At 39.2% G+C, this 23,246-nt stretch overlaps 4 protein-coding genes across 5 annotated transcripts in view; 2 read left to right on the plus strand and 2 right to left on the minus strand.

The window, feature by feature from the left end:
- The window catches only part of plxdc2 (plexin domain containing 2), a 106,448-nt gene extending 100,403 nt beyond the window's left edge, over positions 1-6,045 (plus strand). The window contains exon 14 of the mRNA XM_038729785.1: positions 800-6,045. Within this exon, the coding sequence (XP_038585713.1) occupies positions 800-919 (120 nt within the window). The 3' untranslated portion in view covers positions 920-6,045. The remainder of the gene's footprint in view (positions 1-799) is intronic.
- Positions 6,046-7,481: 1,436 nt separating this feature from the next.
- On the minus strand, positions 7,482-13,505 carry LOC119910941 (GTPase IMAP family member 9). 2 transcript variants are annotated; one of them, XM_038729808.1, is made up of 3 exons: positions 13,364-13,505; positions 11,520-12,293; positions 7,482-9,738 (listed from the first exon to the last, which is right to left on the minus strand). In XM_038729808.1, the coding sequence occupies exons 1-3, from the start codon at positions 13,392-13,394 to the stop codon at positions 9,734-9,736; spliced, it is 810 nt and encodes a 269-aa protein (XP_038585736.1). In that variant the 5' UTR covers positions 13,395-13,505; the 3' UTR covers positions 7,482-9,733. The 2 variants fall into 2 exon arrangements, with proteins under 2 accessions (XP_038585736.1, XP_038585726.1); XM_038729798.1 differs by lacking the exon at positions 7,482-9,738 and having other exon boundaries at positions 11,512-12,293.
- A 550-nt stretch (positions 13,506-14,055) lies between these two features.
- chmp4c (charged multivesicular body protein 4C) lies at positions 14,056-17,605 on the minus strand. Its single transcript, XM_038729841.1, has 5 exons — positions 17,206-17,605; positions 16,500-16,677; positions 15,615-15,723; positions 15,329-15,455; positions 14,056-14,588 (listed from the first exon to the last, which is right to left on the minus strand). Exons 1-5 carry the CDS (start codon positions 17,426-17,428, stop codon positions 14,527-14,529), a joined length of 699 nt encoding a protein of 232 aa, XP_038585769.1. The 5' UTR covers positions 17,429-17,605; the 3' UTR covers positions 14,056-14,526.
- A 207-nt stretch (positions 17,606-17,812) lies between these two features.
- On the plus strand, positions 17,813-23,158 carry zfand1 (zinc finger, AN1-type domain 1). The gene is made up of 8 exons (XM_038729819.1): positions 17,813-17,930; positions 18,427-18,469; positions 19,481-19,520; positions 19,632-19,759; positions 19,889-19,980; positions 20,116-20,234; positions 20,936-21,091; positions 22,882-23,158. The coding sequence occupies exons 1-8, from the start codon at positions 17,876-17,878 to the stop codon at positions 23,056-23,058; spliced, it is 810 nt and encodes a 269-aa protein (XP_038585747.1). The 5' UTR covers positions 17,813-17,875; the 3' UTR covers positions 23,059-23,158.
- The last annotated feature ends 88 nt before the right edge of the window (positions 23,159-23,246 follow it).

Below are 23,246 nucleotides of genomic sequence, written 5' to 3' on the forward strand. Positions count from 1 at the left end.
CCAGGATTTTACTGCTGTAGTTGTTGATGTTGAATGATTATTTTCATTATGATTTGATGATTATTTTCTCCATTAATCGATTGACTGTAAAAAGTCAGATAGTAGTGAGAAATGCCGTCGCATTTACCCAGAACCCAAAGAGACACCGTCATATTGCGTTGTTTTGTCCAACCAACAGCCTCAACCTCAAACCTCAACATTATTAAGATTCAAATTATTAAAATAATTTAAATGACAAGCAGCAAATCTTTACATTTGTGAAGCTGGAACCATGAAATGTTTTTATATGAGAAATGTTGCCAATTAATTTTCTGTCAACCGACAAATCGTTTCAGCTGTACTTTAAACTGTTGGGTAGTTTAATTTATAACAAAACATCATATTTTATAAACTCTTCATATTTTTTGTGCGTAAAAGTCTTAATTGTAAAGTAACTACTAAAAATGTCAGATAAATGTAGTGAAGTTAAAAGCTCAGTATTTCCCTCTGAGATGTAGTGGAGTAGAAGCTGAAAGCGGCATGAAAAGAAAACACTCAAGTAAAGTACAGGTACCTCAAAGTACAGTACTTGAGTAAATGTACTTGGTATGTTACTGTCTACCACTGCTCAAATTAAATGGCGGAGGGTAAATACATGCACAATGTAATAAATGGGGAGTGATTTTGGACACTGGTCCTCCTCAGGCCCCAGACAAAGATCAATCTCAGCCCTAACCTTTGACCGTGGAGACACTGTGATCTCTGACCTTTCTCCCAAACATTGCCCTGACACATGTCCCCTTCTAAACCACACTTGCAGAGACGCCCAAGCAGGTGGCCAGCCATGAAGTTTCGCCGGGGGTCGGGCCACCCAGCCTACGCGGAGGTGGAGCCAGTGGGCCAGGAGAAGGAGGGCTTCATCGAGTCCGAGCAGTGCTGAGGGAAGAGGGGGCACCTGCACCCCCCCGCAGCCCCCCTCCTCCCTCCTGCTCCACAGGCACTTCTCCCCAGGAACCTCCAGGATCTGCTTATCAGTGGAGGTGATCAGTGACTCGTTAAGACTGCGGAATCGGCCCATTAAGCGCTAGATGAGACTGGATAGGGCAGCCAAGGATATAAGGAAGCTGATCCCAGACAAGCCCATTGATCAGCTCCGGTTGGCAAGGAACTGACCTACTGGGGTCAGAGGGAGGGAACAGCATTGATCTCATCGAGTCAGTCAGCATTGGTTAAGTTTTGTACGGCTGCTATCATGTTGCCATGGAGGTATAGTACAGCCTGACTGCCTAGACTGGAAATTGGTGTGTCGGAGGGGGTGAATTATACAATATATATTTTCAAAAACAATACAGAGTATGTGAACAGAGATTTCCACTTTATTGTTAGTGGGGTTATACTGTATAGGCCTTTGTATATCCATCAGGTTTTTACTTCTTTCCCTTTTTCTTTCAGTATGTTTGTTTTCATAGGGGTTGGCACATGTTTCTGTATAGACCGTCTGTATTGCTTTTCAATACCATAGCAGGCTTAATTGACTTTTCCACTGCCGGCTCTGCAGAGAGGCTGCAGCTGTGCGATATGACGTGAGCTGAACTCCTGTCACTGCGATTCATCTCGGCTCGAAGAGAAAAAGCTCTGAACAAACAGAATCAGTGTTGAATTAGTTGGTTTCATTATCTGAAAATGACGTGTGAGATGTCTTTTGTTCACTGAGAATATGTCAGCGGGGTTTTTTTTTTAATGGGTGATGGGTACACTCTATCCTTTTCATTCTTTTGACTGGTTCTTTGATTGATTCATTGCATCACTGATATAATTTTATTGGGTTTTTTTATTTTTGCAGTTTTTTTCATTACTGCCGTGCCATTTTGTCCCCAACTAGAGTTTGCACATTTTGTTCTTCTCATTTGACATGTGGTTCTAATGCAAAATTACAAGACAGGCGCTTGTGAGTGTGTATGCTGAATATATTTTCTAAAGTGTAAGTGATTCTCGTGTGTGTGTGTGTGTGTGTGTGTGTGTGTGTTAACGTGTGTGTGAATGCAGAAGTGAGCAGTTTACAAAAAAGTGATTGGATATCCACCTGCTTTATGGGTGCATATGTTTGAGCTGGCTCTGCACAGTTAATTCTTATTGATTTGAATCTGAGGTATCTGGATACAGTTTGTGTGAGCCAAGAAGACGCACTGGTATGGTTGAAGTTTTCCTAGACTTAACAGTGTGGTTTCCTTTTCCAGTATGTTGCCAGCATTAACCATTGGCTACTCTGTGTTTATGTTATGATGGCCCATCAGTGCCAACACATTAATGTATATACCAAGGCCAAAACATTTGCAGATTCAGGTAACTCATGGCAAACATTTGTAGTATAGCAGTATAGTACAGAAAAACTTTTTTATTTTTTGAGTGGCCTTTTTTTCTCTACTTTTTTACTTAAATGTGAATAAGGTTCCAATCATTACTGTCACTGATCAATACACAAATTCACTAATTTCTACTGTTAGATATTATTTCAAGACACATGTTTTTACACCGATGATTTTAGACTCATTTTAGAGACAATATCAGTATCCTGGAATTATACTGAAAAATAAAACGTGCAATATTACACCCGTTCAGTTTGACGCTGAAAATACATTAAAATGAACAATCATCTCTTTTTTTTAATTCACACCTTGTCGTCATCACATTGAGACCAAAGACTAAACAGCATCTGAGTGAGCTACATTTTCCAGTATTTAAAGCCTCATTACTCAGCAGCCATGCCGCCATCCAGAACATACCTGTTAAGTAGGACTTAGTAACTTGACCGTTTGAATTGTGCCCTGAAATACACATATGATGTCTGTCAACTTCAAAGATAACTCTGCAGGTCAAGAAAGTCGCATTTTGTCGTAAAAATGTTGAGGTATAAAGCTGTGAAAATAGGTTAGTATAAACACCACAAAACCCAAAAGTCGTGTGACCTTTTCTCTTAGTGATTGAAGCTAAAGATACTGAAGCTAACGTCACTGATGCTAACATCAAAGAGCGTACATGAGTAGATGACGTGACGAAAGGACCAGGAGTCGTTGGATTGAACACATTAGGTGAGATACATTTATGGGTGGAACATAGCTAAGTTACCTAGCTAGTAGCAAGCATTGACTGTTTAAAACAAGTGAACGTAGTCACCATGATGTCACCGTGACGTCACCCATTTGTTTGTGGACTGTCTTTTTGAAGCCTCAGGTTTGGCCGTTAGGTCGCAGCTATGTTGATTTATTGCAACCTGCAGCACCGGACGTGACCATATTCGGATGAGAGGGTGGTGCTAGATAGCTTTGTTAGCTAGCTACAGCTGTAATTCACGTCAACTGGGATGCCAGTTTTGGCTAGTTAAAAACAGGTTTACAACAAAATGTACTTACGAAAAAATTAACAGCTGACTGCTAATAAGCTTGTTCAATGGTGCTGGTTAACTTTACACAGTGCAGTGGAAACAAGTCACCTCTGATTGACCTGATTGACAGGTCACCATGTTAGTGGCTTCACAATCACAAGGTAGCCACGCCTTAAAGCATACGCTGCTTTATAATCTATTTTCCTCTAAACTGGGCCATAATTTACTAAATAAACATCAAGCTGTGTTAAAGAAGACTTGAAACTAGAATTCAGACCATAAACTCATGATTAAAGTGTTTACCGAGGGAATAAATTAAGTGAGAATTAGGGTAATTTTACCATTATTTCTAATGGAACCGGACTTCTTTTTGCAACCAGGAGTTGCCTCCTGCTGTCCGTACTTCTGCATTGGCTAACTTTCAGGCACGGAGACGAGAATGGTTTCACACAAAACTAAATGTTACTTAACTGTTTTACGACAAGCTGCGACTTTTTTGACGGACAAAATTACCTAAATGGACAATAATCATATGTGTAATTCAGGACACCAATCAAATGGGATCAAAAATGTTGTCTCTTGCTGTTGTCTACCGTACATATTTTTCTGAAATAAGGTCCCATGGAGCGGAAGCAAAAGGAAGGGGCTTAGGTGTGTTCCTCAGCCACTTAATGTCGAATAATTACCCTTCCCCCCAGCAGCGATTGTCCAGTCATAGCTTAGCCACCGTATCTCAGCATGGCTAGCATGTGAAGCTTCGGCTTTCTCCACAGGTTGAAGCTATGTAAATGGCACTGTAATTTAAAGAGTTTGGAGGGTGGTGACTTTTTAATTACCCTTTCAAAAAAGAAAAATACAAGCTCCACAATATAAAGAATGGATTAAACTTTTCCATCATTATCTTCCCTAACGTGCAATCATTAGCATGTCCGGCTAACTAGCTTACAGTAGTAACCAAGAGTACTTGCAAGACCAAGATGCGTGCCATTAAAGTATGCTTAATAATGAGTTAAAAAGCAACTAACGTTCCTCTGAATGATTTTTTTTAACCTGTTGTGTCGGTATTTCCATATCCAAACAAAGATGGCAGCACACCAATACCTTTATAGGAATCAGAATCACAACTTGGATAATGGGTTAAAAATATTTTTTACTGTCCAGCGGAATGAATATTTTTTCATCTAGATGGTTAAAAGAGTCTTTGGGGATTCTGAAAATATTGTGGTTTTTCAAACATCGCTGGCTGTTGGTAACCCCTGTGACCCGAATGTATGCTAATACATCTGGGGCTAACCGAGAAACAATACCAAGATACCGTTACGTACCAATCGCTTGGTCCTTATCCTAAAAGCCTTTTTTTCTTTTTACGGTAAACAAGTCAAAACATACTGTTTGAAAAACGTATGCAAGCTAAATGGGCTCATGTTTGAACAAAATAACAGGCATTTTACTTTATTAGTTTAACAGTTAACATAACTTACGTTAACTGGATCTGCCTGGGATAGCTTTAACCTTTAAATTGATCTTTTAGTATTCATCATGAAGGTGATGTAGACGCTATGTGCTTATTTAAGACCTCTTTTACAAGATTAATGTTTTAAAACAAGTCAGCCAGAAACGGCGTTTTCAACCATCACATGGATCTAATATTAGCTTAATTAGCTCGCTGGCTACAACTGATGAAGTGCTGCTACAAATGAGAAGCCTGATTTTGTCTACCACTGTCTAAAAACTTTGTCTAAAAAAATTACAAAGAAGTTTCATGGTAAGTTCTAACCATTATTATTGTAAACTGCATGTGTAACTAAGGGGGCATGGCTTAGCTAACAGTGGACATCTTCCCGACTAAATGCCAAGTAACCATTTCAACCCCTAAATACACTCTCATTAACACCCACACGCCCAAAGAGTCATGCACAAATACCAAATTAAGGACTGGCTGGCTGTTTTAAACCTTCACACAGACGTGTCTTTACAACTACACTGAGCTCTGATGTGGTCTCATTGGTGTCGACCAGAGAGTACAAACCCCTGCTTTTACGACTCCTCATAACTCTCTTTTCCCAACAGTGTCTAAAACGCCTACAGGAGAGAGAACAGAGCGTGAAGTTTCACAGGCTAATAGCTTTTTCATGCATATAGATATTTTGTTAATACTGTTAGATTGATCCCTGTGGGGAAATGCTCTTGAACATCTGCTTGTTGTACACTGCCACCTGAAGCTGCAAGTGTTTTCATAACCACTGTCAAAATGCAGTCAGAGAAAGTGGCTGATAGACTTGTTTGCGTTAAAACATGTCTACAAAAGCCAAAACATTTTGATCATAGAAACAGGAGGTTGTCAAGCAACTCGACTAATCAATTTCACTCCCACTTTCTTAACGGTGTTCTCTTTAGATGACGAAAAAGCAGCATAGTGGTGTTGTTGAGATAGGTTTTACTGCTATGTGATGTTCTTTTTATCTCTGACTTGTGAGTCGGACTGAAAGATGCTAAGTCACACAGATTGCCAGAGCTCAATATACAGAAACAAGAACTGTGACCTTGTTTTTTCGCATCATGACGGCACTCCATAGCACACAGTGAAACACAGAATCACATGGTATCATAGCTGTCTGTAATTTCTGTAACTGCTGTTGTTTTGATTACATTTGAAATAATAAACAATGTTGTTAAATATAAAAGATGTCTTTTGAATATTTCTGTCGCACTCTTGTTGATGTGTGTAACTGCTTGTTTTTCATTTAGGCTTTATTTCTAGAAGGAGAACATTATATATAAAGCTACTCCCACTGTTTGATGAAGCAGCTGGAAAACTGAAACCCGTATCCATTATTCTGGTTTAAATGCCACCCTAAAAATACATGCCAAATTATTTAAATAAGAACTTGGGACATTAATTTGGATGAAAGCCAGAGTTAGACTGAGAGAGAGCTGAACACTTTATGTCCACGCTCATTTTGCCAAGTCAATCACTTGATTACAAAATCATCCCACAGCTTCATGCAGCCCATTTCTCTGTATATTTTCTTCCTTACATCATCTATATCTGTCCTGAAAGAGAGCCTGAAAAATGCTGTCTGGTTTATGTGAAATCCTTGGGTCAGGTAGATAGTGGAGCTGCTTCCCTGCAGATTGAAGAGATAAGAGCTCTACAGAGAGAAAGCTGAGCATGCAAGACAGCAAAGGGTAACTGGTAGCAACTGACTTTTTAAACGTAAGCTTGGTACAGCAGCGAGTAGGAAATAAAAGAGAATTAAACCCCTGTGGTGTTTGGCACTAGAGCTGTAACTCAAAGATGGAGTTGGGAAGTAATGAAGTTTGATACATAAAGACAGGCTCTGCTCATTTTCATCAACAATAAGTGGGTGTTGACATTCCCCACATCAAGTTAATAAATTTATTGCAAGGTCATACCAGTCCTGTGAATCATGCTGCTGTTCTTATAAGCATGTCCCATCATCCCTATGACCTGATGTTTTACTGCCATCTGCTGGTCCAACTACAGAATACAGCAAAAACAGGTGTGATGGCTACACTCTAAGGTTAAATCATTATGTTTCAGTAATTTATTTCTTATTTTTTAATTAGCACATTACAAAATCACATCTAACACATTATGACAGTCTTGTCATATTCAGGATATTTACTGTGCTAGATTAGTTTATAAGCTTTAGGGCTGAGTGATCAAGTCGAGTCGAGTAATCCATAAGTGTGCAACTATTTTAAAAGTTGATTAATTGTTTCAGTTATTTTTCAAGCAACAATGCTCCTCTGGATCCATCTTCGCAAATCTGAAGGTTTTAAGGCTTTTATGTGTCATGATAAAATGTAATCTTTGGGTTTTGGACTGTTGGTTGGAGGAAACAATCAAGACATCACCACAGGCTCTGAGAAATAATGATTTTCACTTTTTCACTTTTGTGTTTTTGGGTTGTTTTTTTTTTACATTTCAGACAAAATAAATAGATTAATCAAAAAGAAAGCCCCAGTAAACATTACAACTTGCAGTTACTGCCCAAGGCATTTTAAAATCACACATCAAAGACATCGTTTCATAAATGAAAGAGGCACTTTTCAGTGAAAAAGTCTTTAAATATTCAAGGAACAGAGCCCAGAGTTTAATCAAAATGTACATTTATTTGGACCTAACAGAAAGACAACACAGTGCAGCTCTTAAAATAAAGCAATTCCATCTTTTACAAAGAAATCTGTAATTAGTGTTGGCCAGTAAGACATGCTCCACATCTACAAAGGGAACAGCCCAGAGACAAGTTCTTCACTCATTAATTTCTTAAGAGTAACTTGATTCACGTGCTGGACTTGGAACGTAACTAAATCGCCATTACAACCACTGCTACAAAGGCGGGTTATATTATGTTTTATGCCTAGTAGCAGTATTTGTATATCCCACACGCCCTGACCTTATTTTTGTGACTCTTCCCCTTTTATATACTAAATAATTAGTTGTTCCATGTTGATCTGAAAACTCAACAGAGTTACCAAATACATTATGACCCACATCCTCAGAAGTGTTGGTACTTGTGTTTATTAAAAGTATAAGTCTTTTTTTTCATTACATGTCAGTAATATTGAGTCCTTTAGGGACCAGTGTATAACAGCTCTGCAGCAGGCCTGTTTCCTGTCTCATATTTCTGTATAAAATGTCAACAAACATGCCTGTATTTGTCCACACGGGGTCAAACAGTCATAGTGGATGTATAAGTATACAGCATTCCTACGATAAAAGACTTTAGGTCAGCTGTCGGAAATCTCGGCTATCAGGGCCTCGCTGGGTTTTCTATATCCGACCGTCTTGGTGATTGCGTTCAGATCAAATCTTGGTCCAGTGGGCCAAGAGTAAGAACTAATCTGTGACATAATTTTCAACCAGGGTCCTCACAGCCACCCTAACGATGTTATTAGTACCCGATTCACACCCACATTTCACCAGGTTAACTAAAACTAAACTAGTCCCAAGAAAAACTGAGGAAAATGACATGTGAACTGATCTGCATGGCTTAGCTAACAGTGGCATGGATTCACAACTGTTTATGCTTTGTGCAGCTTGACCAGTCCTATTTTACGGCACCATAAAAACAAGAGGTAGGACTGGAGATATTCAACCGGGGTCACACAAACATGGTTAACTACATTATCTAACCACTGTATAATTCCTTAAACTGGGCCTGTGACACCTTTTACTTGATTAATCTGGTGGTCCGTAAGACTCAAATACATGCCTGCTGGAAGCCAAAGATTTCACCAGTTTTCATCAACATTCTTGTTTTTCTACAAACAAAAACTCACGGTGCCCTGTGGAGTTTAATTGTAAACAAACTGAAGTTATGTTGATATTCAGTACTTTTGAAAAACAAGAAGCTTTAAGGTACTCTAAAATGTGCTGAATGCTTCCTCATCAAACATATGCAAAGAACAAAAAATAAGACATAATATTAAAATATTTTATATCCTGCATTGTTTACATCCATGTTTGCTTGCTAGTCGTCTTCTTCACTGCCTTTGTTGGCGCATTGTACTGTTGTTCTACAAAACCAAAGTATGTTTCGTTTACAGAGTATCAACAAGGAAAATCAGCAAACTTTTAAAACTCAGGGCTTAAACTGGTGAATATTTGTCTTTTTTGAAAATGATATATCAATTATCAAAACAGTTATAGCAGCATCCTTGCCTCAAATATATCCCTCTGCCACAAAGTGATAAACATCTGAAAGGTCCATTTAAGGGAAATGAAATCACTCCTTTAAGGCAACAGACAAAAATCAATAACCGCTCAAGTGCTTTAAACCATATGCTGAGAGTGTAATAAACATTGTAGCATAAGAAAAGCATTTATAGTTTGGTCACAAAAAATGGGAATCAATTCCCTCAAGAGATAGATATAATATCATAGTAACAATTTAGTAGTGCAGTTGTGCCATTGCTATCCGCCATGACTAAGTAGGGCACGGGTTGGGTTTCTAAATGCTGGCCTGTTACCTGTGAAACGGCATGTGCTTCCTTGTTTTTAGATTAAATTAAATCCAATCCTTCCCATCATACAGCCTTCAAGACACTATAACAAACCTATGAACAAATATTCAAAACATCATCATGTGTTAAACTGGGGATATAAATCTTTGGACAGCGCGAAAAAAGTTGAGAATCATAAAGAATGCACAAAACTAAAACACACAGTAATGTCTGATTAAAAAATAAATAAAATAAGCCATAACTGCTTTGTGTTCAGCAACATTTCTGGCATTAAACCCCTTTTTCTTTCTTGTCAAATAAGCACCGTTGCCATCGGTACATTAAGGCGGAGGCTCAGTTCGTCGTGGTTTAGTGGGTCCATCAGCCATGAGAGTCTTGTTAATCTAGAATCAAACACACAGTGCATTATTAAGAGGGCTCCATTTCACATAAAGGCGAACTTAATTCACACGCACTTAGCTAAACTACTGTGGTATTACTATATTATCATAGTGGTGTTAAAGAGGAACAATGGCTTGTTTAGTGTCTATGTTTGTCTGTCATGGGTTGTTATGAGGACAGAGGAGGAAAGTGTCAAATCTAGGGCTGCACGATTATTCTAATCGCAATCGCACAGAGAGACGTTGTCAGCAGTTGAAGCGGTAAGATAGAAGAAAACAGGGAGAAGAGAAGGAAGGTTTGTGTTTAGCTAGCTGACCATTAAACGTTCTCTTTATTGGTGCCTTTTGTTATTCAACACGTTCAACTTTTCACAGAGCTGACGTGCTTGTCAGTCACTTTTCATCAACCGACCAATCACAGCCTGGATGGGGCGGGACATTAAAAAAAAGTTTAACGTGCTACAGCAAACTTTAAAATGTTATACAATATGATTATTGACAAGTTAGTACGTAGAATTAACAAAGTAGAGACCAATATAATTTTCTTGCACAAGGATTAAATAAATAAAAACAACCTACAGAAATTAAACAGCTGTAATTGGATTTAGTGGTTAAACAGTAAACTATTAGATGAAATTATGATGAATATAATATATTATTGTTACAGGCTACTAACAGCATACTTTTAACTGAACATTATACTCTTTATTATTATTTTTTAATATTATAACATAAATAAACATTATGTGTACTTATGTTATAATATTAAACTGATGCACTCATGTATACTAGTTCCTCCTCCAGGTTGTGGATAGAGTCTCTGCAGTGGACAGATGTAGATTTAGCCGCCTCCTCCATAGAGCAACACGCTCCCCTTGTTCTCTTTTACTTTTGTTTTACTAGTTATTGTTATAAATACTGTTTATCGTTTAACTTTGTTCAAGTTGAGAAATACACATTTCAAAATGTCACAAATTGCATTCGCAAATCGCAATATTGTCCACAATAATCGCAATAAGACTTTTTCTCCAAATCGTGCAGCTCTACTCAAATCAGAGCAGACAAGTGTGTTGAGAAACATGTTGCTTAATCGCTGCTGCAATCTAAGTTTCACACATACCTGCTTTGAAAGGCTCCAGGACATAAAGCTGCTATTATCAATATATTGATAACAAAGAAATTAAATGACTACGTGGGATATGAAAGGGGTGCTCATTATCACTGGTCTCTGCAATTCCCCTCAGCTCTGCAGAGCGTTTTAGTGCTTTCAGCTCATTGATTTGGTTTAACGGGCTGAATCTTCACTGTTTTAGTTCAATCATTTTTATCAAAAGCTCTTAAACCCACTGTACACTACCTGCTGGGCAACAAACAGCAGACAGACACAGTTAGCGATTGGCTGGTGAACAGCTAAAAGAGCGTGAATATTGGACTTTGTCTCCGTGTGTATATAAGCAAGTGTTTGCTGACACATTCATCATATCAACTTAAAAGTTCACAGTTTATATCTGGCTGTTCATCTACTACGTTCAAAAGCTAGCCACTAACTTGCATTTGGTAGAGCAGAGTCAGGTATGTTCATCACTATTAGCAGCTCCTTACATACAAGTAATCATGTGATCCATTGTTAACATAAAAATATTGATTATGGATGTTGATCCAAGCTTTAAATTAATTTAATTTGGTCTTTAATTCTAATCTTTAATAAACAGAAAGGTCCTTCAAGACACACAAACATTCTGCGACTTCACTTTCTTGAGAGCAGAGATAAGCACATCACTCACTGGAAAGCGGCTCCACCTCCATGGTTTTGGACAAAGCCAGCCCCGAGTTCTGTTTGGGCCGTGCCCCCAGCTCCCGCACCTCCCTGGCTGGATTCTGGTTCTCATCCAGAGGTTTCTTCTCTTTCTCCACCTCCTCCAGACTGTAGTAGCCACCCTCCTCTGCCACCATCTTCTCCACTCTCTCCAGCAAGTGTCCCACCTGGGGATGCTCCCCGAATATGCAGTTATTAATGACAAAATACCTTCGCTTACACTTTTCCAGCACCCACTTCAAGTCCTTGCCCTCCCTGCGAATGTACCTCTCGATTGAAATGGTCCTCAACACCTCGGCCCAGCTGAAAACCACAATCGTATGCTTCCACACGCGCTCACCGAAGAGGCTCACGTGCTCCTCAATGCGAGCACGGTCCACCTCCGTGAACATGCCCACGGGGATGACAAGCAGGAAGGCATGTGGACCTGGAGGGCAAAGAGATGCTCCCCTCACAATCTCGTCTTTATAGGAGGGTGGTGTATCCTGGGCAGAGAACCAGCCTGGAGTGTCCACGACAGTCACCTGCCGCTCCAGCACCTCCGCCTGTCTCTTCACACAGAACTCGGCTGCTCGCTCCAAGCGAAACTCCTCTCGGCCTATGATGGTGTTTCCAGTCAAGCTTTTCCCCGGCCACCTCCAGCCCAGCATCACCAGACGAACTTCAGGCAGGCGGTTAGCCACCTTGGCTGCAGCTGCTGCTGCCTTTTTGGCCTCCTCTTCTGATCCAGATGCATCTCCGGCTGTGGTAAGTAAATTTATATATTTCAGTCACGCTGTCAAACTATGTTATAAAGAGTTAATACACTAACTATGATTATTTCAATTATCAATTAATCATGAGGTCTGTAACATGTCATGCATAAATTTCCCAAACCACAAGGTTAAATTAGCTTGTTTTGTCCAATCAACAGTCCTAAATCCAAAGATACTCACTTTACTATCAGAGACGGCTGCAAAAACTAGTGAATATTCACATTTAAGAAGTTGAAACCTGTCCTTTTTATTATTTTAGCAAAGGAAAGTACATACAATATTTATTAATAGTCAAAAATTGTAAGCGTGAATTTTCTGTAGATCAACAAATTGTTTATTTGACTAATAATTGACAGGAAAGGATGTATGTCACACTACATTGTGCAAAGAGAGATTTTGAAAGTATTCTAACGAAAAAAAAATTCCCACTCCCTCCCTCCGTCCAAAGCCACTCCCCTAAAACACATTTTCCTGCTCAGTGAGTGCACAGGTAGACAGGTAGATCTTCCACAGATACAGGATTGTTGTTATTTTTGTGTCAGAGCATTTATTGTTTGATGTCGGGATGTAAAGATATTTTCAACAAAGAATGCTTCGGGAATTAATTGCCTACCTCAGCATTAATGTATATTACAGTTTACACCTTTTCGGCTACCATATAAACTCTTCTGAACACCTAATTGGTTTATTAATATTGGTTCTCTGCATTTCATTATAACGTAACCCAACCTTTCCAAATAAAAACGATTGTCCATCAAGTTAGCAGGAAGACCTAATGAAGTAATTTCTAAGAACTTAGCCTGCCAACACACTGCTCAAGTTATGAGACTTAACTTAGTGTACAATAGTGTAAGAATAAAACAAAAGTAGGTGAAATATGTCTTAACAGTGTCTGTTGTACCATATTACGTGTGAAACGTGTCACATTCCGGTTTGGGGGTAACGTTAACAATGTTCCGCGCTAACGTTACTTTAACAGCCACGGAAAATCCCATATTTGTTTCACAACTTTTAAACATTACAGCTATAAAAAAAGATATTAAAGTTACTGGCTCACCAGCTGCCTGAAGTGGTTTACTCGCATCCATACTTGGTTTTACTCCGAATAGTGGTTTTATTCAGCTATAAATCGTCTTCGGGAGGCTAGGAGCCGGACAAGAAGGACTTCCTCCTACCTGATGACACAACTCGAAACTACAGCTTTCGACATCTCCCACCAGCTTTGCGTCAAGTCCCGCCCCTACTCTGTCTCTGATTGGCTAACACTGAACCTAACCCTAAGTTCAACCAACCAGCACATTGAGGCAACGAGTATTAGCCAATCAAAGGCAGAGTTTGCGGAAGGTGGGGGAAAAAGACAACATATAATGACGTTTGTTCCAGCCTCATCTTTCAAAATAAAAGCATGACAAAAGCGGATGCGCGATAACTAAAGAAAAGTGACATGAATGTAAATATATAGGATTATTATAATTATTAGTAAACTGAAATGTCTTTTAAACACGCGTTAAAAATGAAAGTGTGTAAAATATATGCATCATACAATGTAAAACAATGCCAGAGTATTTCACAGTTGAATTATTGCACAAAATCAGTGTGGTGTCAAGTCTGTATTGTACCACTGAAAATATAATTTATAAATAAATTATAGGGTTATTGCTGCTGCAAGGGGTGGAATTAGTCCAAGGGCCAGTCTATTCTGAGGTAGATATTCTCCAGCAATATCATAAGTTATGACAATACTATTAGACAATGTAGGGGACTGTTTTATTGTTGAACATTGATAGAGCAATATATTTACAACATTAATTCAAAATCAGACTTTATTTACAGCTGTATGAAATACAGTTTAGCATTCTGCTCTGTATGAAAAACATCAGTAATTTCCTTATGTCTTAATTAGCCCTAAGAAAGTAGTGCATTATGTACACAGAGTAAGTAAGAATGATAACAGTAAAGAAAGGAAAACTGAAAAAGAGAAAATAAGAGAAAAATCTAAAATGCAGTTTGTTGATTCCTTCACTTAAATTTTGTTATTTCTTAATAAATATAACCTGTAAAGTTACCATCACACAAATGTTAAAAAACGATTATTTAAAAAATAATAATAATGCATTTTCCCTAAAAACCTTTAAAATTAACTTAAAAAGCTAAAACAAAAAAAAACATGAGATGTGTATGTTAATTTCTCTAAGGGAGATGCTGTCTTAGTTGCTGTGGTTAGGTTGCCCACGATGCCAACATACGCATGTCGTCATCTTCTTCAACCCTTTTCTTGGTTGCTGTAAAAAGAAGGAAACAGTCAACAATGAATGCTATCAAATTATTATGGAACATGTATCAGGGTTAAGGCTATAGCTAAGGATTAATTGAACTACTGATAGCAATAATGATTATTTCCCCCATTAATGGATTCCTTTTTAATCTTCAAATATGTTTAAAGTGACACCCTGGTGACACAGGTGCCAACCATAAACGGCAACATCTCCGCTCTGCATCTCCATCTGTCTCGCTCTCTCTCTCCCCTCACCTCCTTTCACTTCCGCACTGTCACTATCAACTAAAAAATTACCTCCAAAGATCATATAAAAACTGAAAATGTTTGAAAATTTTACATGGCCATGATAAGTTATTCAAAAAAGCCAGTAAGGATGTCTTCACATTGATGTTTTTTGCTATGCAATGGCAGTTCAATTCTAAAATTCATATTGTGAAAGTGTCTCATCGATTTTGAGATACATAAAGTAACCGTAGTAATTTGCCCTCTATTAGTGTTGAACCTACTTGCGCACTCACTGGTAATTTGATGGTAATTAAATTTATAGATTTCAGTATTAGGATAGATTGCAGTCAAGTGTCTTATCAAGAGTTAATACACTAACTATGATTATTTTCAGTATGAATTATTAATTAGGTCTGTAACATGTCATGCACAAATCCCCCAAACCCAAGCTGACACATTCAAATAGCTTGTTTTGTCCAACAGTCCTAAATCCAAAGATCTCTATAATGTTGCACTTACTTGCGCGCTGCTGGGGCCGTGCTGAAGGCAGTTTGGCGCTGGGCACGCTGGGTAGTCCGCCCATACTCTTCATGTTGTTCTCAAGCTCCTCCTGTTCCAGCTCTGCGAGCTCTGCCAGCAGTTCATCCTAAGAAAGCATATAAAGTACACGGGATTTAGAGCTGGATCAGGTGCATTTTTGCCTCTCTTTGTTTTCACAGTAGAGCTGAAAATAGATTAGCAGGTGACACACAGAAAGTACAGTTAAAAACTGTGAGCGAGTGTGAATGCCAGGACAGGTAGCAACCTCATCAAATGTCTCGCCGAAAGGTCTGGAGATCGCTTCGCTAATCTCTTGGGCCACGTCCTGTTGCTCTGTGATGTCCTGCATCAGATCATCTATCTTATCAACGTCCCTGAAAATGAAGGTAAGGAGATAAAATAGTTTATATATTAAACATCACTGTTATCTCAAGTTTAAACTTTCTACAAAAAACAACCCTAAATTGCATTTTTCTAACTCTTGGATGCTATAAAACAATAAATTATATCAAATTATAACATTAGAGAAGAACATTTATCAAGGTTAGGACTGCAGCTGATGATTATTAATAATGTTCCCCTTCCCCATCATTTTGTTTAAATACTCCACTGATATCCTTTTTTTTTTTTGATTGGACATAATGTTTATATATGCCATGTATTTGATCCTGAGGATCCCTGATTCTACTTTTATTGTATTTGATGATTACTGGTCTTTATTTATTGTATTTTTGTTTTCTTTGCACTACATTACCCCATACTGCTGTACCAAATTGATTTTCCCCCACAGGGGATCAATAAAGGAACATCTTATCGGATCTTAGGTTTTTTAAATGATGTGTGTCCAGTCAAAAAACCCCAAGGTGTACGCTCTAAGACAAAAAAACCTCAAGTTTGTCCTGATTATATTATTTTCCTTATAGCTTTATGAATAAAAATAAATATTCCTGAACACTTTGATTGTGAAACTCCTTTGCAGTTTTCCCCATTGAAAACTGTACTACAAAATGTCTTGTAAAGAAACTGTTGTCTAGCTAAAGTCAAATCACTCAACGTACAAATACACAATCCTGTCAGAACTTTTAGGGGAAAGATATCGATAGTTGTAAGATTGCAGTCATCTTTTCTTGCTCACACAACAGCTCCTTACATGTTCTCGTGGACCTTCTTCATGGCCTTGGCGGCAAAGCCCATGTTCTTCAGGACCTCCGTGTTGGTGTGTGAATTCTCCAAAGCTTCCCTCTGAAACTCGATGGTGGAGAGCGTGCCATCGATCTGCGTGAGCTGCTGCTCCAAGCGCTTCTTCCTCTTCAAGGCCTGCAGGGCGGCTACAGAAAAATTGTAGATGTGAGTGACTCTTCCCTTCCTTCATTTCACACGTTTCCTCTGGTGTCGCTATTTGGCCAAGAAGTGCTGGCCCTTCGCAAACAAAAGGACACAAGGTGCCTCCCTTTTGCATGGCGATGTTTATTTTTAGTCTGAGGTGGTTCAACAAGCAATGCAGCACCTCAAGGTTTCACACAAGAAAACTGTAGTAACTCAGTCCCGTCCTACAACAAAAACACACTGAACACTGTAGGTTCTTTACACAGGCTGAGAAAGTTAACAACGATTCCTTTTGTCAACTGACTTTATGTTGCTGCTACAATCAAAATTGGATAACATCGTCTCTCCTTTAAAACAATCATTGCAAGCCTATAGCTGTACACTATACTACTTCCTCGGCCTTTTTAAAACATCTTCAGCCTCCTTTAATACTTGTTCACTGTGATGTGTCCCTTGTTTACAAAACTTAATCTGAAACCATGGAGCACATAATAAACAGGTGCACAGATGTTTGCAGACTAAAGACATACCCCGCTTGTTTTTTGTGCCATTCTTCTTGGCTATCATAAGCTCCTGCTCTATCCTGTTCTCCAGGTAGGCTTGTTTCTTCGTCAGCATTTCCTCTGTTTCCCGGAGTTTGTGGATGGCCTCCTGGGCTGAAGGTCCCCCCCGTGACCGGTGGTGTCTGGACCTCGAAGAGCTCGATGAATTCGAGCTGGCGCTCCCCTTGAAAAGTTGCGAGATTTTGCTCATTTTTAGCAGCTTTGTGTGTGTAAACTGCGCAGATAGGTAAATACACGGACTCTCCCAGGCTGATAGTCGTCGTCCTTCCAGCGTCCAGTGTTTCTACAGGCGGGTGTGATGCAAGCAGATATTCCAGCTCGACGGCTTTGTGCTTCCAATTCAAACGAGCCAGTGAATGCACCTTTCACCACACCTTTCACCCTCACCTGCGTGACGTAGTGACACCTGACACTTGACGCCCTCTCCAGAGAGCTCTTTTCTGTTGGTTGAAGTTTGATGAGAAATCTTGTGTGAATCTTGTGAATGTCGAGCAAATAACACACATATAGCAAACTACTTGCATTAATTCACTTTGAAAAGTAAAGTAAGTCATTTAAATCACAATCTCAGTCACGTGACGTGACGTCAGGGGTCAAAGTTCGTGTTGACACCCGCAGACTCACGGCTAAATATAATATGGCTGAATTAGACATTGGCAAGCATTGTCAGATCGACTCCTGCAATCAGACAGGTCCGTTTAATCCCCAGCCGAGCTGCAGTAAACACATATGTTGACGTTTGGCATTATTCTGCCGTTTCTGTTAATATAAAACACACAGAGCCTCTCTTTAGCGTAGTTAGCCTGTCAGCTAGCTGGTGTTAGCATTGTTTGGCTGAACCTGTTAGCTCGCTACTTTAGCTAAACAGCTAACCGCCAAATAAATGGTTTTAATGTGGGTAGTGTTACATTTTGTAAACATATATAAGCTTCGTATTAGACACTGTTTATAGTGGAGAAACTGCGTTTGGGTCTCAGGTGTCTCAGTAAAAGTGTCTTCCCAGATTCAAATGAGAAATGCAATGCAGAAACTTTGGTATCTAAGTTACTTATATCATTAAGTTACATCTCGGGCATCAACCCAAATATCTAGTACCTGATATACAGATTCTGACAGAGTTTGAAAACACTGAGGTGTCTGTGTTTTAGTTGTTGAGACTAATTGAATTTGTTTTCCTCATTCTTCTAGATTTCCTTCCATTTGTTTGTGATTTGTGCAGCGGTGTTTTCTGGTAAGAATTCGTCATCTCCGGTTGCAAATCCATTTACATAGATGAAATATAATAAAGTAATTCTATCACACTGTATAACTACTCAACTTAAAGAAAGACAACATATTACTTTCTAGAAGAAAATTATAATCTGCAAAGGAATTACTAGTAACAACTACCTGCTGATATCATCCATTTATATCAGTTTTATTATCAGTTTATATAAATAAATATATATGTGTGTATGTAGAGAGAGAGAGAGATGAACTTCCCTTGTCCTGTTTAGATGCTAGATTAATGGCCTGGTGTGGCTACACGTTTTGACAAATAATTGCAGGTCTCAATTAGACATCTAGTCTGGTTTTTATAGGAGTCCTTTGGATGTATAAAACCTCTTAAAGCCCACCGGGTCACCTGCTTGAGCAAGTTCTAAGCTGCTTAAATCACACATACAAATATAAATGTTAGATATGGACGTGCTATACATCGTAAGATCTGTTAGATTCTCCACATTTCAATCGTGAAGATAATTTTTGCGAAAATAATTCAGATCTACCATTGTATCGTAAACAAGATCAATAATAATAATCGTAAATAATCAATTTGATTGTAACATGTTTCCTGTCTTTGCTGAACTAGATTTTTGTGCAAAAGGAATTAAAGGCCCGGGCTATTGAATGTTTTACGGTGTTTGCTTGTCCTCCAGTTTTTTTAAACATATCTTGGTCACAAACCTTTTAACAACCAAATGTAAGCCATCCTAATCAAAACTGTTTGTTCATGTTATCTTAATAACTACTTTAATATTTGAGGATATATCGTTATAAGTATCTATAACATCAAAAGTCCAGTTTCAGTTAGACTCTAGTAAGTACAGGTGTCAGATAGAAGCAGTAGAGAGATGTAAAAGTATGAAGTTGCACAATAGAAATAGTCATATAAACTACGTCACAAATGTACTTTGATACTTTTTTCCACATACAGTATGTTTTGTTATTGATTAAAGATATGTGTTGATTTCATCTCTTACAGCCTTGAGCACAGAAGCAGAGAGGCCCATTCATGTTCAGAGGTGTGCTGTGGTGTTGATTATATAATGTCAACCTTTGATAAAATTACCACAGTGACATTTTCCTCTGTCCTGTTACTTAGATACCGGCTGGTTTCCTCTGATGTTTTACAGGAGCCAGTGCAAACTGAATCCCAGACCCCTGGTGGCGGTACAAGTTATCCATGCTCACTTCAGGACTGCAAGGGCAAAGAATTGTTGCCAGTAATATGTCCGCAGTGTGAAAAACATTTCTGTTTGGCGTAGGTTTACAGTATTTTCTCTCTTTCATTAACCCTTTGATAAAACAGCATGACTTGTGTTGACCTGTACAGAGCACTCATAAACTACATACACAAGGTCTCGTTCAAATTTCTGTTCTTGCCTTATAGCCACCGTCATCAAAATGATCACAAGTGTGAGAAGTTGGAGATCCAAAAGCCTCGAATGGCAGCCACAAAAGCGCTGGTCCAAAAGATTGTTGGTTAGTTAAAGTGTAGCACAATCACCGCTAGTTGTCCACATGGGATGGGATGAACAAAATGCTGTAAATGTGTTTGTATTCCTCAACCTACTAACATGTGGATTGTGTTTATATTACTCTCTTGTGACTACTCAGAGTCAAAGGATGGATCTAAAACTAAAGGACGGAGAGGAGCAAAGAACAGTGCAACTGCAGCTAAGGTAGCATTGATGAAACTGAAGCTGCATGCTGCAGGGGACAAGGGACTTCCACAGGTAAAATCCTGTCTCTCTTTATTTATGAATAATATTACATATGGATGAAATGGTTACCAGTTTGATGATACACCGTGATAAAATTCCCGATGGTTAGTATTACCTTACAAACTGTAATTATCATGATAAGCATGTTCGATTACAGCGCTTTGATAAACTCACGGTACATACTGTCCAGCATCAACAAAAGTTACCATAAGTCTCCCAGATACAGGCGCGCATGCGCAGAATGTGGGTTTGTTTGGGTCCATGACAACATGGCGGAAGACTGTACTGCTGTGATTTTTCAGCCTGTCTGAAGTCTAGTCTGGAAAAGTTTACTTATTGCAAATGCAGGGTGAGTTAACTTTTAGCTTTGGTTTGTCTGTCTGATTTGCTAACAGCATGTAAACTGAAGCTGTCAGTGTTAGCTACTCTTGTTAAAACACTACATGTTGTTCTGCTGCTGTATGTGTAGCGCACCTGCAGACTCTATTCGCCCCCTGCACATAACGCGTTACGCAGTTATGTCACGACATTTTTTTGTTCATTTAAAAAAAAGGCAGTAGTCATTTTAACAATACCATCATAATACTGATAATTTTCATACCTTTTCATCTATAGTATTGCATCTTGCATATGATCTACATTGTACCACTGTATTATTCTGTGACTGTTCTTTTGTCCAGCTGATGGCTTTCTCTTCTTTTTTGGCTTTCCAGGCAGAAAGAACATATTTTCAGGTGTTTCTTCCTAAAGAGTCCAAAGACTCGAGCCAACCCATGTTCTTCTGTTCCAAATGGAGCGTGGGAAAAGTGGTTGATTATGCAGCCACTCTCGCTGGCCTCAAGAACAACAATAACATACTCACAGCTAAGGTAATACATAGCAGGAGAAGAGTCACTGATAATCACTCCATAATCATTTTACACAACACATATACAGTGGGGAGAACAAGTATGATACACTGCTGATTTTGCAGGTTTTCCTACTTACAAAGCATGTAGAGGTCTGTAATTTTTATCATAGGTACACTTCAGCTGTGAGACCTCCTCCATACAGACCTTCTCCAGATCCAGGTTTCGGGGCTGTCACTGGGCAATACGGACTTTCAGCTCCCTCCAAAGATTTTCTATTGGGTTCAGGACTGGAGACTGGCTAGGCCACTCCAGGACCTTGAGATGCTTCTTACGGAGCCACTCTTTAGTAGCCCTGGCTGTGTGTTTCGGGTCGTTGTCATGCAAGAAGACCCAGCCACGACCCATCTTCAATGCTCTTACTGAGGGAAGAAGGTTGTTGGCCAAGATCTCGCGATACATGGCCCCATCCATCCTCCCCTCAATACTGTGCAGTCGTCCTGTCCCCTTTGCAGAAAAGCTTGAGCAGGGGGACCTTGGGTGCGCTGCAGGATTTTAATCCATGACGGCGTTGTGTGTTACTAATGGTTTTCTTTGAGACTGTGGTCCCAGCTCTCTTAAGGTCATTGACCAGGTCCTGCCGTGTAGTTCTGGGCTGATCCCTCACCTTCCTCATGATCATTGATGCCCCACGAGGTGAGATCTTGCATGGAGCCCCAGACCGAGGGAGATTGACCGTCATCTTGAACCTCTTCCATTTTCTAATAATTGGGCCAAAAGTTGTTGCCTTCTCACCAGGGTGCTTGCCTATTGTCCTATAGCCCATCCCAGGCTCGTGCAGATCTTCAATTTTATCCCTGATGTCCTTACACAGCTATCTGGTCTTGGCCATTGTGGAGAGGTTGGAGTCTGTTTGATTGAGTGTGTGGACAGGTGGCTTTTATACAGGTAATGAGTGGAGAACAGGAGGGCTTCTTGAAGAAGAACTAACAGGTCTGTGAGAGCCGGAATTCTTACTGGTTGGTAGGTGATCAAATACTTATGTCATGCAATAAAATGCTAATTAATTATTTAAAAATCATACAATGTGATTTTCTGGATTTTTGTTTTTTGTCTCTCACAGTTGAAGTGTACCTATGATAAAAATTACAGACCTCTACAAGCTTTGTAAGTAGGAAAACCTGCAAAATCAGCAGTGTATCAAATACTTGTTCTCCCCACTGTACATGACTAAATACTTATCTGCTTCCCTCACCTTTCATCATACTTTCTTTTGTTTCTTGAACTAACTGCTCTTGTGTTCTTCACCTTCCTTAAAAGAAGGTAAACAAGCGAAAGGCGAGGACTGTCAACAGGAAAGCTCAAACACATGACACGCAGGTGTTCGGTGTGAACACTTTCCTGCCCGCAGCATGTGATGCCAGCAGCAGAGAAACACTCTGTACAGGAAGCTGGTTAACCAGCGTTAAATGTTTTGCATGTCAATGTTTTTGAAACAATAGGGTTGAAGTTAGAAAGATGAACGCCAAATAATGTTTCAACACAGTATTTTAAGTTATTCAAGTGTTCTTTCACAGTTACCTACACTGGTAGTTTATAGCTAATAATGTGTCATATTGTTGTTTTAATTGCTTTTCAACACAAAATAGAGGTTTGATCTCCTTTCCCCTATTGTACCGTCTTGTCTCCTAACACTAACTTTTTCTTACCTAACAGGCCAAATTTTCTTCCAAACGTAACTCAATTGTAAACTTTCATTTAAGTACTCCTGGGAAAAAAAAACATATTGTGTATCTTCTCTCCATTTGTAGAAGCTGCGGTTATGTCATCCTCAGACAGGTGAGGCTTTCCGCATGGATGACACTTTGCTCTTGCTGCTGGCTCACCCGGATACGCCGCTGTACAATGGGGGTCATGTGATCCTGGAGTACCTGGACAATGAGTGCACAGGCCTGGAGGATGTTTCTGACTACATCACACAGACCTAGTGTGGATAATTTTTGTATGCCGTTTGTATTTCTGTCAATAAAAATGTTCTTTCTATCTAAATTTGTTACAGGTTTTATTAAAATGGAGAGCATAATACAGCATCATGTTTCAGGCAAGTTGTTTGTAAATATGTGCATGTTACACTATGTTTCAAAACACTACTGCATTATAAATTATGACATCAGAT

The sequence above is a fragment of the Micropterus salmoides genome, unplaced genomic scaffold, assembly GCF_014851395.1.
Source record: "Micropterus salmoides isolate LMB-PRFRI ecotype aquatic unplaced genomic scaffold, ASM1485139v1 Ms_hic_scaffold_1, whole genome shotgun sequence".
Taxonomy (NCBI): domain Eukaryota; kingdom Metazoa; phylum Chordata; class Actinopteri; order Centrarchiformes; family Centrarchidae; genus Micropterus; species Micropterus salmoides.